The sequence below is a fragment of the Vanacampus margaritifer genome, chromosome 11 (genome assembly GCF_051991255.1).
Source record: "Vanacampus margaritifer isolate UIUO_Vmar chromosome 11, RoL_Vmar_1.0, whole genome shotgun sequence".
NCBI lineage: Eukaryota > Metazoa > Chordata > Actinopteri > Syngnathiformes > Syngnathidae > Vanacampus > Vanacampus margaritifer.
This window is the reverse complement of record NC_135442.1, coordinates 805,469-819,920: the sequence shown is the minus strand read 5'-3', so window position 1 is coordinate 819,920 and position 14,452 is coordinate 805,469. Positions and strand designations below refer to the sequence as shown.

The 14,452-nt window shown below is 46.0% G+C and overlaps 4 protein-coding genes across 5 annotated transcripts in view; 2 read left to right on the top strand and 2 right to left on the bottom strand.

Moving 5' to 3' along the window:
* The first annotated feature begins 95 nt into the window (after window positions 1–95).
* On the top strand, window positions 96–1,221 carry asdurf (ASNSD1 upstream open reading frame). Of its 2 annotated transcripts, XM_077579525.1 has the most exons (4): window positions 96–245; window positions 710–763; window positions 827–902; window positions 1,073–1,221. In XM_077579525.1, the coding sequence occupies exons 1-4, from the start codon at window positions 168–170 to the stop codon at window positions 1,111–1,113; spliced, it is 249 nt and encodes an 82-aa protein (XP_077435651.1). In that variant the 5' UTR covers window positions 96–167; the 3' UTR covers window positions 1,114–1,221. The 2 variants fall into 2 exon arrangements, with proteins under 2 accessions (XP_077435651.1, XP_077435650.1); XM_077579524.1 differs by lacking the exon at window positions 1,073–1,221 and having other exon boundaries at window positions 827–1,039.
* On the top strand, window positions 1,056–3,594 carry asnsd1 (asparagine synthetase domain containing 1). The gene is made up of 3 exons (XM_077579522.1): window positions 1,056–2,687; window positions 2,759–2,940; window positions 3,348–3,594. The coding sequence occupies exons 1-3, from the start codon at window positions 1,056–1,058 to the stop codon at window positions 3,592–3,594; spliced, it is 2,061 nt and encodes a 686-aa protein (XP_077435648.1).
* Window positions 3,236–6,433, bottom strand: LOC144060215 (glucose-1-phosphate adenylyltransferase). Its single transcript, XM_077579523.1, has 8 exons — window positions 6,077–6,433; window positions 5,830–5,919; window positions 5,031–5,110; window positions 4,845–4,960; window positions 4,673–4,770; window positions 4,512–4,580; window positions 4,381–4,439; window positions 3,236–3,798 (listed from the first exon to the last, which is right to left on the bottom strand). Exons 1-8 carry the CDS (start codon window positions 6,266–6,268, stop codon window positions 3,678–3,680), a joined length of 825 nt encoding a protein of 274 aa, XP_077435649.1. The 5' UTR covers window positions 6,269–6,433; the 3' UTR covers window positions 3,236–3,677.
* A 442-nt stretch (window positions 6,434–6,875) lies between these two features.
* sympk (symplekin) overlaps window positions 6,876–14,452 on the bottom strand; it is a 12,584-nt gene continuing 5,007 nt past the window's right edge. Inside the window, exons 13-26 of the mRNA XM_077581026.1 lie at window positions 14,270–14,420; window positions 13,497–13,732; window positions 13,003–13,084; window positions 12,814–12,927; window positions 11,833–11,980; window positions 11,597–11,757; window positions 11,091–11,199; window positions 10,896–10,996; window positions 10,049–10,139; window positions 9,636–9,737; window positions 9,353–9,540; window positions 8,960–9,136; window positions 7,730–8,065; window positions 6,876–7,331 (exon numbers count right to left, since the gene is read on the bottom strand). Of these exons, the coding sequence (XP_077437152.1) occupies window positions 7,038–7,331; window positions 7,730–8,065; window positions 8,960–9,136; window positions 9,353–9,540; window positions 9,636–9,737; window positions 10,049–10,139; window positions 10,896–10,996; window positions 11,091–11,199; window positions 11,597–11,757; window positions 11,833–11,980; window positions 12,814–12,927; window positions 13,003–13,084; window positions 13,497–13,732; window positions 14,270–14,420 (2,290 nt within the window). The 3' untranslated portion in view covers window positions 6,876–7,037. The remainder of the gene's footprint in view (window positions 7,332–7,729; window positions 8,066–8,959; window positions 9,137–9,352; window positions 9,541–9,635; window positions 9,738–10,048; window positions 10,140–10,895; window positions 10,997–11,090; window positions 11,200–11,596; window positions 11,758–11,832; window positions 11,981–12,813; window positions 12,928–13,002; window positions 13,085–13,496; window positions 13,733–14,269; window positions 14,421–14,452) is intronic.

Sequence of the window (14,452 nt, the reverse complement as noted above, 5' to 3'; positions counted from 1 at the left end):
CTTGGAAAATCCAACCCGGAAGTTTTAAACATCAACGAAGAAGAAACCGGAATTGTTTCGCATGCTGTCACGGTCGCTCGCCATTACTCAGTGGTTAGCTTAGCATCGGCTCCTCGTGTCCCTCAGAGCTGTAGCAGTTTTTTCAGTTTTTTTTTCTTTTACCTAAAATGTCTTCAAAAGTCAACAATAAGCACCATAATCTAGACGGACAGTCTGCCGAACGTAAGGAGGAGATAAACAAACAGGTACTACACTTTCCACGTCAAGCACAACAAGCTATGATCATTTAGAATAGTATCCAAGTAAACATTACCGTTCATCAAGATTAAAATAATTGTACATTCAAGGGCATTTGTTTAAATGCTACAGGCTAACGTATTTATGCCCACGTTACTCATTTTAGTGGTAGTTTCAACCTGGACACAATAATGCTACAAGAAAGTGTTATATTTGGCTCCCAAAATGCAATTTATCAGAAAAGTAAATGCAATCATCAGCCACTAAAAGTCTAAGAAGAGCAAGACAAAGTCTAAGAGCAAAGGGTCTTGCTTTTGCTTACAAAAGGCTGTATTTGTCGACGAAATTGCAATAGTTTACCATAAGTTCAGTTTTGCCACAAAACCTAGTGGGTTTGGAAAGTAGTCATTTTCCCCACTTTATTTCAATTACAAGTGAAAGGTATTTATGTATGTTTGTACTTTAACTTTAGATCAGGGAGCAAACGGTGGCTGTGGAGGAGCTGTCCAATTTGAAGAAAGACAGAGTGAGTGTGACTAAATGAATGTCTTACATTCAGTCGTGACTGAGATTTCGCTTTTGCTTTTAGAAAGTGTTTGTCCAGCAGAGGAACAGCAACATATTGTTCTTGGCGGACAGAGGACAGACCTTGAGTTCAAGCAAGAGTAAGTTCATCCACAAGACATACGGAAAACAGTTCCCATGTGTTCTAATGCGTGTGGCCCGTGTTCCTCAAAACGATACCGCAAGCAGGTCTGCACGGTCAAAATATGTCGCCTTTAAATGTTTCTTGTCAAATTAAATAGTGTACGTGACAGATGTGTCTCGTCCACAGAGAAGCTGGACTGCCTGACCAAGGAGTTACAGGAGATGTGAAGCTGAGCGGTCCCGCAACCATGTGTGGCATATTTTGTCTCGCGAGTCCAGCGCCGTCTGCGTTGACGTGGGACGACGCCATCTACCAACATTTACAAAGGAGAGGCCCCGACGCCAGCGAGGATTTCATCGTCTCGGGCTCAGATCTTCCTTATCGGTGCTTGTTCTCGGCCCACGTTCTCCACATGAGAGGTCTCCTCACAAGTCAGCCGCTCCGGGACCCGGCTGGCAACGTCCTGCTGTGGAACGGCGAGGTCTTCGCTGGTTTACAAGTCCTCCCAACGGAGAACGACGCTGCTGTCCTTCTCAGGCATTTGTCTTCTTGTAGCAACCAGGCGGACCTTTTGTCTGTCCTGTCCAGAATCCGAGGTCCCTGGGGGTTGGTGTACTACCAAAAGAGCAGAGACTGCCTGTGGTTTGGGAGGGATTACTTTGGGAGGAGGAGTTTGCTGTGGAAGTTTGACCAAACGCTGAAGGCCTTGACGCTCAGCTCTGTGGGAGCCAGACCTCGGGAACCTGCTCAGTCCATCCCTTGCGAGACTGGTTCTTGTCCACATGGTGATTTCATCCCAAGTGAACCTAGCCCTTGTAGACCTGGTCAGTCCAGCGTTTGTGGATCTGGTCAGTCTGGCCCCTGTGGATCTGATCCATCTGCCACTTGTGAACCTTGTCAATCTGACTCTCTTCCATCTGAGTCCAACTCTTGTGGACCGGGTCAGTCCAGTCATTGTAACCGGGGATCGTGCGTATGGCAGGAGGTTCCTGCTGTCGGTGTGTACAGAATCCACCTCAAGTCATTTGTAGAATCCGAATCACAGACGATAGAACTTTATCCCTGGTCTCAGGTTAGAGACGATCTGGCTTCCGCCTGTCTGGAGACGAGCCAGTTCCCTGGCCCGGGCAGCTGCATCGTACGGAAGAACCCCCTGGACCTGCTTAGATCACCCGTTTGTCCTCTGAATATGACACTGGACGAACGCCACGGAAATCCAGAGTCCATCGTTGAGGATCTGGAAGAGCTTCTGGACAAAATCAAAAAGGAGGAAGCAGTGAAAGGTCTGCTGGACGTTCTCAGCGAGGCCGTCAGGAGACGCGTTCAGTCTCTGCCCGACGACCCGCAGGCCAGCGGCGACCATTCCACGATTGCCATCCTTTTCTCAGGCGGAATTGACTCCATGATTGTGGCCGTCTTGGCTCACCGTCACGTTCCTAATTGTCAATCCATTGATCTTCTTAATGTGGCTTTTCAACAACAGGACAAGAGACAAAAACCCCGTTGGAGCGCGTCCCAAAGCCCGACGTGCAACCCCTTCCACGTCCCCGACCGAATCACTGGCAAATCCGGTCTTAAGGAACTACAAGCCTTAGCTCCCGGCAGGCGATGGAACTTTGTGGAAGTGGACGTCACGCGTGAGGAGCTGCAACAAGCGCGGCGCAAACGCATCGGTCACTTGCTGCACCCGCTGGACACCGTCCTGGACGACAGCATCGGCTGCGCCGTGTGGTTCGCCGCAAGAGGCCAGGGCTTCCTGGCCCGGGACCGCGACCGGATCAGCTTCACGTCTTCGGCCAAGGTACGACAGCGGGGACTAAAAGCGTAGACTGGGTTCACAGGACCGGATAGTAATTCTCGGTCTCCGTGCAGGTCCTTCTGACGGGAATCGGAGCTGACGAGCAGCTGGCAGGTTACGCCAGACACAGAGTGAAGTTCAAGACATCCGGACACCAGGGACTGGTCCAGGAAATAGCCATGGAGCTGGACAGGATCTCCTCCAGGAACTTGGGAAGGGATGACAGAGTGATTGCAGACCACGGGAAAGAGGCCAGGTTAGCCGTCTTTAAAACCGTTCCTTGTCAACTTCCTGGCCAGGTCAACCCTTGTGAGACTACTGACCCTTGACACTTCTGGTCCTGGTCCTCCAAATGCTGCACACACCAAATTCACTCATGCTGGTGGACCTGGCGTTTGTGAATCTGGGCACTGATGGACCCGGCTCGTCCAGCCATTAGCCAACCGGGCCAAATGCTGAACTGAGCCGGTCCACCTGAAATGCTGACCAGGTTCACAAAGGCTCAATTCTCGCCGGGCTAGCCTGATGTGGCGAAAGAAGTCCAGAAAGAGTTTAAAGTACTCGCATTTTATTTTTGTGTTGGTCATGATGATTTTGGAAAGTGCAACTTGGTGTAAAAGGTTTTGAGAATGAGACGGTATTGAAGTTGGTTCCTCTGGTCAGGTTCCCGTACTTGGACGAGAGCGTCGTGAGCTACCTGAACTCTCTGCCCATGAGCGACAAGGCCGACCTGTCGCTGCCGCGCGGCGTCGGCGACAAGCTGCTGCTGAGGCTGGCCGCCCGCCGGCTGGGCCTCGGGCCGTCCGCCGTCCTGCCCAAGAGGGCCATGCAGTTCGGCTCGCGCATCGCCAAGATGGAGAACGGCCGCGAGAAGGCGTCGGACCGCTGCGGCAGGCTGCTCGCCCACTAGGCCAAAGGAATCGCCGTTTGGAAGGCTTTCGTCACGTCCGCCGGATCACGTTGGCGGAGAAAATCTGAAAACGTGTGCTTGGTCTACATCATGTACGTGCGAGCATGAAGACGTTTGTCTTTGAAAAACCGGTCGCAGTCCAAGTAGGACTGCAAGCCGCCCACGTCGAAACGCCCGCCGATCTCGTGGGCGTATACAGGTTTTCTGAAAAACAAACAATATTTTTCTTGCATGACAAAAGATAAAAAATAAAAAAAAACATTTGCCAATACAAAATGATAAATTGTTAATTTTTTTATTATACTACATAGAGACAATATGGATTATTTATTTGGAATGATTCATTTGTTAATTCTTTGGCAAGATGATTTATTTGCTCAGGTGAAACCATGACATTTTTAATAAATATTTAATAAAAAGCAAATCTTAATGTTTGTGAAAAACATGTGGCCGGATGGATGCTTTTATTAAATATTTTTGTTAATTATTAGTTTAGGTAAAAGCTTCATTGGGTGCCTTGAACGGTGCTATATCAATCTACGATATCAATATTTATTGAATATATTGAATTATCATAAAGGAAAAATTGAACGTGTCCTCGGGTCCCTTGATTGGTGTTATACAAATTTTGTGATTTATTCATATAATTAATACTCCGTTTATGAAATGAATTATAATTGTTAATTATACTTAATTGTTAAATAAATATGAAAAGCCTCCTTGGGTCCCAAAAAAGGAATAATATAAGCGTAATGCAGGAGAATATTCAATTCAAAGTTTGTTTACCTGAGAATGAGCCAAGACACAAAATTGCCAGGGGCGTCTTTTTCCAATATGGCGGCATCCTGTCATGACGCAAATCTTCCTTCAAATAATAATCTTTGTTGAGATGGAGCAGCGTGCACGGTCGGCGTTACCTTCTTTTCCAGGAGGAAAGCGTCCAAGAGAGGAAGGCTCTTCTTGGACAACACGTAGAAACAAGGACACTGGGGTGGGGGGGCGGCGGGGGGGACGGGGGGCACACTTCATGCTTGAACACGCAAAACAGATGGTTCCAAATATTTTGGACTGAACTTACCGCTCTTCTCGATGTGGTCTCTGATGGCAGCGGTTTTTCCTTCATGCACACGACTCGAAGCTCGTCGTCGACTTCCACTATTCCATATTTGGGAGTTTCTGCACCAGAAACAAGCAAGAAAAAAAAAAGAATGTTTTCATAGAATGGAGGAGAGCAAAGTGCCGCTCCTCACCGTCGTCCCTGCACTGGTAGGACAGCAACATGTTGTTGTCCTCACATTCCGCTTGGAGTTGGCAAAACCTGGACTGGATCCGAGCGAGGCTGAAATCCTCTTTGAAGAGCGTGTCACTAGTTCGGACGGCAAAAACGCATCAACATTTGCTTGGCAAAATGTTGGCCATTTATGCTGCACGCTCACCCTCCAATCACGAGGACGTGATCCTGGATGTGGAAGTGCTTCACCGCCAGCTGCAGGCAGGCCACGGCGCCGAGACGGTCCTGGTCGGTTCAAAAACAAAACAAAAACAGGAAGAAGGAAGCCACTGACAACTAGAGCAGGCTAACTCCATTTTTGAAAAAAATGAATAAAAGGTATCATCAGATGAATACTAATCTAAAACACTCTGCACTTTCCCTGATTGATCAGGAAATGATTCATTCATTGATTCATTAAAAATAATGATCAATTTCACATATGTTCATTTGGACTTGGATCACTGTTGCAGTGTACTTTTTTTTTATCCTAGTTTGTTTCTTTTCTGTCAGGCATATTATATTGACAAAGATCCAACTTTTCAAAACAAGATGATGGCAGAATAGAATCTCAATTATGGCCAGATATGTCATTAAAATCCAAATCATTCGAGTTTTCATAAACAAATAAACAGTTTCTGCGGGAAAACACGCGCACAACACATCCAGAAGTCATTGCCGAATTAATCACCCACAAAGCGCCACATTTCACTGCAGCCAAATAACTTAAAACCACTCAAATGACAAATATGGAAATACATCTTTCCCCCAAAAAAGTGACAGGCAAAAAATGTGAGTGTTGACTTTTTGTGGCCAAAGCAGGAGATGAGATTTGTTTGTATTTTTACACGTGTGGGTTGCATGCCGTCATCATTAAAAAAGAAAGAAAGCAAGAAAAAAAAGAGTCAATTTTCCATATGTATGCTGTTGTCGGGTGTAAAAATACATAAATGCATTGTATTTACGTCATTGCTTGTGGTTTGGTCGCAGACAATCTTGACGTTTGGGAAGTGTGCGGCCCATTCTTCAAAGGCAGACAAGTAAAGAGCGTTGGTCTGTCAAGGCAAGACAAGTCAACATTTGAACAACAGCTCCACCGACGGACACGTGAAAACGTCGAGCCATTTAGCCCGAAATAGGCATTCTCTCTCTGGCTTCACGCAAACAGCGGCCGCCATCTCAGGTGAGCAAAGTCCATTCCGTTGTACTCACCACCACGTAGATGTCGTCGACCCCGTTGGAGGCGGCCAGTGCTCGGATCCAGTGGCTGATGAGCGCGCGGTTGCCTACCGGCAGCAGCGGCTTGGCGACGCCGACCAGGTGAGCGAAGCGCCCGCTAAGGTCGGCCGCCACGTCCCGCTGGAGCCTGGTTCCGTAGCCGGCGGCCAGGATCACCGCCTTCATCGATGCTCGGCGACGCAGTGCTAGTAGTAGGACTTCCGGTTAACAACAAACAAACAAATAGCTATCACGTTGACTTGAAGTGGCAGAAAAGTTCGACAGCGACGCCATCGGATTGACAGCAAATGTGTTGGCAGCAGACAGCGCGAGACGGCGCTACTTCCGGGATTAGTGTCACGTGATGCACGTAACTTTACTAAAAAGATTACACGCGTGAGCAAGTTTGGTATCGATTCGGAACTCTTGCCGATACTGTTACTGATATTGATTTCGTGGCACATCTTTTCCTGATTATTTTTTCAATTAGAGTCAACAAAAACGAAATGCTTGACACATCTTAGTCTCCAAGTAGTATTTCGACATAAAATAAAACAATGAAAATAACTCTCCCTTTGTTTACAATAGAACTACTACTACTCCAGTTCTTACTACTTTTATACTAACAGGACTACTACTACATCATTCGACCACTACTACAACCCCCCTACTATTTATTACCAGTAATAGAATACAATGGAAAGGTCCCAGGCTCCCCCAAGGAGAAAAACACACACACAGCACTGCAAAATGTTGTAGGGGGGGTCAAGAATGAGAAACAGACGTGACAATGTGTCGTTTTGTTTATTTATTGTCTGTCAACCGATACGAGGAGCATGTGGAAGCCTTCCAGACACTCAAAATCAATTTTCTACAAATACAAAAAGAAAAGAGGGAACATTACAAACACGATGGAGAAAAGTCGATTTCTTTTTTCCTCTCCTCTGAGCGCTCTTCATTCTGCTTCTTCGCAGCCGCTTCCGCCGTCCTGAACGGCATCTGCGTCCTCGTCCTCTTTCAGCGTCTCGTGGAGTTGGGAAGGTTCCGCTTCAGACGCCTCCATTGGTTCCTCAGCTGGCTCGACTTCTGATTTGAGCTCAGCTTCCGGTTCGGGATCAAGTTCGGCTTCAGGTTCAGGTTCCGGTTCCGGTTCAAGTTCCACTTCAGGTTCAGGTTGGGGTTCTTCTTGAGGTTGCGGTTCCACTTCAGGTTCATGTTCAGGTGTTCTATCAGCTCTTGCCAACTGCACCTGAGGGAAATCAAAATAGACTTAAGTCTCCTTTTGCAATGCGGGTCAAATAGACATCATCATCATCATCATCATCATCATCATCAAGTTTGTTCCAAAACGGATGAAACACTTGATAATGGCGTGAATGATGCAATCCATTTTCTGGTTTGTTACGCTTTTGAGTGCTTACACAACATGTTTGAGGGTTTCACGCGCCCTCAAATGTTGCAGTCAACCTGTAATAACGTGTGAACACAACAAAAACAAAACATTCCCGGGTCAAAGCAAAGTATCAAAAATGTGTCCAAACACGTGACGTGAATGATTTCTATTAGAGATGTTGATTGAAGGATTTTTGGGCCTTTCGAAATATTTGTTGAGAAAGCAGATTTTTTAGCCCTGTCAGGTGATTTTACCTCCAAGGGGGCGTTGACAGTCTCCTCACGCTGCACCGGACCCGCTTGCTCCTGCTCCATGGCCTCTTCGTCGTCCTCCTCCTCCTCCTCCTCCGCCACCATCACATTGGCCGTGACGCCGCGGGCTTCCTGTTGCCGCGCTGGCGCTTGTTCGTTGGCCGTGCCGGGTGGCACCGCGCCGGGTGGCACCGCGCCGGGTGGCACCGCGCCAGGGCGCGCCAGAACAGGAGCCCGCCCCGTGCGGGGAAGCTCCTTCTTCACGGGCTCCGCTGCTTTGGCGTCGTCTTTTTTGTTGGCTTCCAGGACTGCCAGGATGGATGCTGGGATGTGAGCTTGCTGGTGGATCCGGATAGAAAAAATATATAATTACATCAAATCAAAAGACAGTTTGTGGGGTGGCTTTAGGGTGATAATTACGAGTGATTATCCAGTGATGTCATAAGTTTGATTATCCTGTCGTGTGGGGCCTTTTAAGCGTGATTATCCCGTGATGCTTGTTTGGTACAATTAATTGACCTGTGATCTGCCGACTGGTGTGTGTTAAGAGTGATAATCACATGGTGTGTGTCAAGGGTGATTGACATGTTGTGGGGTGTTTTTAGAGTCAGTGATTATCAGAAGGGATTATGCTGTGGTGTGGAATGCATTAAGAGTGATAATCATGTGGTGTGTCAGATTATCTTGTAGTGTACTGTGTGTTAAGAATGACTATTGTTTAGAGTTATTATTGGGATTGATCATCCCGTGGTGTGGGCTACATTAAGTGATTATCCTTTACTGTGAGGTTTGCTAAGAGTGATTATTATGGGTGTTGATCGTCTTAAGAGTAGTCATTTAAAGTGGTATTTCTGCGTTATGGTGTGTGTGAAGACTGATTGTCTTGTGGTGTTGTGTTACAACTGACGACTAGGAGTGATTATTCTGTCATACAAAATTGTCTTAAGAGTGATTATCATGTGGTGTGTTTTAAGATCAATTATCTTGTGGAGTGGGGCATATTAGAGTGACTAATACAAATGACTATTCTATGGTGTGGGGAATCTTAAGAGTGATTATTCCGAGGTGTGGTGTGTGTTAAAAGTGATCATCATGTGATGTTGGGTGTCTGAAGGGTGATTACCATGTGGAGTGTATTCATAGTGATCATGACGTGATGTGATTGATTATCCTGTGGTGTGGGCTGTGTTAGCGTGTGTTATCAAGAAGGATTGCGGTGAAATCGACTCTTGCCTGATGCGGCGTGAAGGATCGGACGTGATGCAGCAGAAGTTCCCTCATCTCCGGGCAGCGTTCAAAGACGGCGGCGAGCTGTGCATGAGGCAGCTGCAGGAGGACGCTGTACGACTGCGGTTTGGTTCTCTGGCAGCATTTGACGAAGCCCTCCCACACCTTGGGGTACTTCCACACCTTCGGGGGGGCAAACAGACGTCATGTGACCTTTCGTGTATTCTGCTCGCCAAGTTTGATCACCGGCTGAGCCAAAGCTGTGACGTGAGGCCTAATAAGGAAAAGGAAGACTTTCTGCTGATTACGAATTGTGGAGGAGTCACGAAAGACGCAAGCACTGGAGCGATCCTCCTCATATGATTTTTTTTTTGAGAACGGGTGCGAGTGGATGCTGACCTGCTTGACGATGAGCCTGGCCAGGATGTTCATGACGAAGCCGCAGAGTCGCGGGTACATGGTGAGCGACTGGATGACGGTCCTCATCAGCAGGATGGGCAGAGGGTTCTGCTCCATCAGCTGCTGCATCACCACCGCCAGAACCTCCGACGTGTACACGTTCTTCTCGCCGAAGCACAGGTTGGTTGCTAACGATTGGGGGGGTAAAAAACGTTTTTTCCCGGAATTGCACGGCACTCAATCACCAAGTTGAGCGTCCTCGGGGGTTCAAGCAACGTCTAACCTTTGATGATGGACTTCATATCGCATTTGGTGGAGTCGATGTTGTGCAGCGCGATCAGCAGATCTCCTGGCGTCAGAGGGGACACCGACGAACTTCCCTCACCTGAACGGTGATGGGAGAACACCATTCAACTAACTCCAATATAAAGAATAAAGACCAAAATATGTAAAAATGGAACCCTTTGAAAAATATCTCTACATTTTATTTGACTCTTTTGTAAATGGTTTTTATAATGTAGATAAATGACGAGGACACCTTTTGTGTTGCCCGTCAAATTGACCCACTGACTTGAAATTGTAAGAAAACAAAGCCGTCATTAAGCAAAAGGAAAAAAGTGTCATGCTAAAAGGCAACCTTTAACCTTGTGGAGGATCACCATGTTAACATGACTCCATTTTGTTGGAAGGTCTTACTGTGTTGTGTTCCCAGGAGCCGATTGAACACCTCCTTGACGACAATAGGGTTGAGTTTGATCAGCTTGGGAAGCGCCTGGACGACTTCGTTCTTCAACAACAAAATGAACAGAACGTTGTTGAGTGCTTCAAAGTTGCGCGTTTGCCAACAACCCACATTTGTGCATTAAAAATACATCTCGATCAAATGTAACGACTATTTGGCTGGGTCAGCTCTTCTAAAACAGGGGTTCCAATCAATTGTAGAGCTGAGCAAAGGATCGCCACTGGGACACACAAAAAAAAAAAATATATATATATATATATAGCAAAAGAAACAATTTAGCATTTAAGTTCAATATATATATTTTTTCATTGTTTATGTATTGTAAATAAAAGAAAAATGTAATTTGAAGAAATTCAGATGAATATTAAACTGTTTTATTTATTATAATTGTTTAATCTATTCTTGTCATTTTAAATATTTAACAGTTTTATTTATATTTTTTAATTATTGGTTAAATTTTGTATTGAAAATAATAAGAAAAATCAAAATAATTTTAAATATACATTTAAAGTTTGGTAATGTAATGTAACTAAAAGAAAATAAAAATTGCATATACTTGTTACCAATATAAATTATACAAGAAAAAAATATTGGGGAATTTTTTTTGGATTTGGTTCAATACTTGGTTAAGAGAATATGAACAAATACAAGTAAAACACTAGCCTGAATTATTATTTTATTATAAAGAAACTATTTGACATAGCGTCCGTGACTAATTTGATCCTATATACAAACGGCCTGCGTCCATTTTGAAAATGGAACATGTCCCTTGCTTTCAAAATGTTTGCATGTTGTTGTTACCTTTTCAAGCCCGTTGATGACTGGGATGAGGAAGCGAACATCCGGCACACGTTTATGGTAAAGGTCCCGCACCCTCTCCACCAGCTCTGGGGACGGGGGCACTGCGCACCGGGGGCAGAGTGGGGGAAAAGACATTTTGAACCTCACTCCTAACTCCATCAAAGGCTACTTGTCCACTTTCCACTTGGAGGTTACCTTTATCCGTCAAAATGTGCAGACAGCGGGTGACGAGCGTCTCCGCACCCTTCGGGCAATTCTCAACTAGAAGCAGAAGCTCGGGAGAGTTCATGCCCATTCCTCGGATCTGTCGGAACGCCGTTCAAAGAGAAATCATGAGCGTTTTCTACCATTATTATCATCATCAAAGTCGTCACAAGTGTAATTTACAATTTGTCTACGAGCCCGTTTCTTTCATGTGGCATATCAATGAGCCGCTGCTCCTCCAGCCGCGCGTTCCGTGGGGCTAAAGTACAAAACTACTACTCTACTTTTGTGAGCATCCATAAAGACAGTAAAAGCATGGAGTGCATTTTCACCGGTGGAGACGGCACTTCGTTACCAAGCCACAGAATTGCACTTTTTCAATAAGTGGCGTGCGCATCCATGCACGTGGCAATAAAAAGCAACGAAGCAGCAAAGTTAGCAACTTTTTGTGATGTTGCTGGACACGTCTGAAGACTTCTTGGGAAATAGCGACTTACGGGAAGCTCGATGGCTCGAAGCACGCTGCGCTTGATGTCCGCGATGGCCTCCGTGTAGACGGACGCCAGCTCGTGCACCAGCTTGTGGTTCAACGGCAGCAGAGACAAGTAGAGGAAGAGACACTGACGCACCGTGTCTTCGGTCCAGGGGGACGCCACCTCTGCGCCGGCAAGAAAAGGCACACGGCTGTGAGTTTACAGCAAGATGACCTTCCACGGAGCCGGCGGATCGCAACCTGTGTCTTTGTCGGCCCCAAAGAGCAGCGACGGGGGGTTGGGGTGGACCAGGAGTTGCATGTAGTTCAAGGCAAACTTCTCAATGTAGTCTCGGAGGTGATCTTTCTCGTACATGCGCTTCAGAAAGGCCAGCGCGGTTGAGCGCACCTGGAAAGTCCACAGTCACTTCAAAACATGTCAATACATCAATTCCATATTTAACCGTTAGTAACCATTCATCAATATTTAGGCAACGTTGGAAAAACCCTGCTTTGTGTCAAGTGTCTGCACATTCGCGATTCATTTGAGTGTTTTGTTGTGGACGATTACAAAAAACGTAACATCCATGTTTTTTCCCCTTTTGGTTGCGCCGCGGCTAGTTTGGCCCCCATGGGCTTCCGTAGCTTTCGCGCTGCCAGTCGCGTCACACACTCCATACGGGAGGAACTCAACGACAGCAAACAAACTCCCGCAAAAACAAAAAAAACCTGTTGACTATGTTACTGCGGTGGAGTCGTTTCCACACGGACGCACGTATGACAAGAAAAGGGCCCAACGAGAGCAATCAGCAAAGCGGACACGTTGCACCTCGCTAATGATTTGAAGACTCCATTTCACCACTTGCTGAAGACGGGAGAACCCAGGTATGTGCTACGGCTACCTAGCCACAAGTACCGGTATATCGCTATACATATTAGTTTAGGCGGCGGTTATTGTGCCGTGGCTGGCAATTCAAATGCTAGAGATAGTTTTGCTCTCAACGGCTCCAATATTGGTTAATTGGCCAGCCCGAAAAATAATAATGGTGCAGCCCAGTATATAACTGAGCCAGGACTACATTTGCTCAGACTATTGGACTTTTTATATTATAATGTTGACATTATGCAACTGGAGGGACACATTTGTGATAGGGTTTGAATTGAGTATTTATCGACTAGCCTTTAAAAGAAGTCAATTTGACTGAGAGCGAGAGAGGCAAATATTGAGAGCTACGTTCCCACCTTTTCTTTTTCATGGGAGCTGAGATCCAGGAGCACGTGAAGGTACTGGAATTGTCTGGAAGGCCGCTTGACAATGAGTTCCTTCAGCGTCGTCATGCCTAAATACACCCGTGACTAAAACAAGACGATAAGGGCAAGAGTTGAGTGCAACCGTGCAAACCAAGTGTCGTCTTCCTGTTGTTGGCGTACCTCGTCCTCGCAGTAACGCCGGATTACTTCCAGGGCGGATTCTGTGATGATGGGAGCCTCCAGTACCAGTTTGGTGAACAATCTGACACACGACAACAAATGTTACTCAGCAGAGACACTTCGCAAACTCTTGCCTTTTTCATTAAGCGGCATTTCTATCATGGGCTGAGAAAGTTTCACTTATCCACATGAAATTTGGTGGAAATTGAATATCAGAGATGGCTGAGTACTGACACCAGATATTGATATGGGGCCGAAATCTGGCCTTATGTCAAAGGTATCAGTCCTGACCATTTTACAATCAGCTACTAGAAATGAGAAGAATAGAAAATCTCCAGAAGACGTGCTTGTAAACACACAGGAAGTCAGCCATTTTGAGGTCAATTCCGCCATTTCCTAACAAACGTTTCCTGGTCAGTCAGTTTGATTTGACGTTGCCATTTTTGTTGCTAAATTCCCCCCAAGATGAGCGAGCGAGACTATTTGGGCCTCACCCGTCCTTCTGCTCGGGCTTCTCCTGCAGCCCGGACAGCAGCGTGTACAAACACTGGTCGTAGCTGTCCAGCAGCCCCGAGGGCAGCTGGCTCAGGTAAGTGTTGTACTCCTGGTAGAGCAGCGAAAAGGCCAGCTCGCTGCGGGTGCGAATGTCCTCCAAAATGAAGCGCAGCACGTCCTCTTTCATGATGCCCTCAAACTGGGTCACCAGCTTGGACAGCAGCTTCACTCGGACCTGACAAAACACACACAAAAGAGAGAGAAAAAAATCTTATTGGTAAAAATCGAATATTTTTTCTTTTGGGATATTGTCCTCTACGAGAATGCTTTATTTCTCCTGAAAAGTTTTATGAAAATATATGTTCTGTTCTTAATTAAATTGTACTGTCACTGACCGTAACATGTTATAAAGGTGCTGCTGCCTTACAAAATGACAAAACTTTCGTTTCTGAAAATGGAAACAAAATGACACATTTAGTTTCACTTATGAACGAAGCACTTGAAGCAGCCTAGACAAGTCTATTAAAGTGATGTTTTGTTTTGACAATCGGAATTGTCAGACAAGCAAACTCAGAGAAGTCAAATAACTAGGAATCTGTTCAATAAAAAAATAAAAAAAAGGTTTAGATTCCTAATCCCTTTTCAACATTGTTAAATCACTGCATCTTTGAATACCGCCAGCACTTTTTGACTACGATTGACATCTATCGGGCTTTCTTGTCAGACATAATGTATAATAATCAAGCGGTACTAATTAAAAGTGACCCCTTACATGGGACATGCCACTTTGAGTGATGGTCTTCTCGGAATGAAGGATGCGTTTGATGGTCTTGGAGGTTAACTGCTCAATCTGCGTGTCGGATAAAGGCTTGATCACGTCCGACAGCCTGAAGACTTTCTTCCTCCCGCTCAGGCCCGCCAGTCTGCTCAAGAAAGAAAGACGACAGTCCAGACG

Excerpts from the sequence above, each read along its gene's own strand:
- asdurf (XM_077579524.1), top strand. The coding sequence starts at position 168 with ATGTCTTCAAAAGTCAACAATAAGCACCATAATCTAGACGGACAGTCT. Across the intron at positions 246-709 it reads AGGAGGAGATAAACAAACAG|ATCAGGGAGCAAACGGTGGC; the intron begins GTACTACACTTT and ends CTTTAACTTTAG. Across the intron at positions 764-826 it reads CCAATTTGAAGAAAGACAGA|AAAGTGTTTGTCCAGCAGAG; the intron begins GTGAGTGTGACT and ends TTTTGCTTTTAG.
- LOC144060215 (XM_077579523.1), bottom strand. The coding sequence starts at position 6,268 with ATGAAGGCGGTGATCCTGGCCGCCGGCTACGGAACCAGGCTCCAGCGG. Across the intron at positions 5,111-5,829 it reads ACCAAACCACAAGCAATGAC|GACCGTCTCGGCGCCGTGGC; the intron begins GTAAATACAATG and ends TGAACCGACCAG. Across the intron at positions 4,581-4,672 it reads AGACCACATCGAGAAGAGCG|TGTCCTTGTTTCTACGTGTT; the intron begins GTAAGTTCAGTC and ends CCCCCACCCCAG.
- asnsd1 (XM_077579522.1), top strand. The coding sequence starts at position 1,056 with ATGTGTCTCGTCCACAGAGAAGCTGGACTGCCTGACCAAGGAGTTACA. Across the intron at positions 2,688-2,758 it reads GCTTCACGTCTTCGGCCAAG|GTCCTTCTGACGGGAATCGG; the intron begins GTACGACAGCGG and ends GTCTCCGTGCAG. Across the intron at positions 2,941-3,347 it reads GACCACGGGAAAGAGGCCAG|GTTCCCGTACTTGGACGAGA; the intron begins GTTAGCCGTCTT and ends TCCTCTGGTCAG.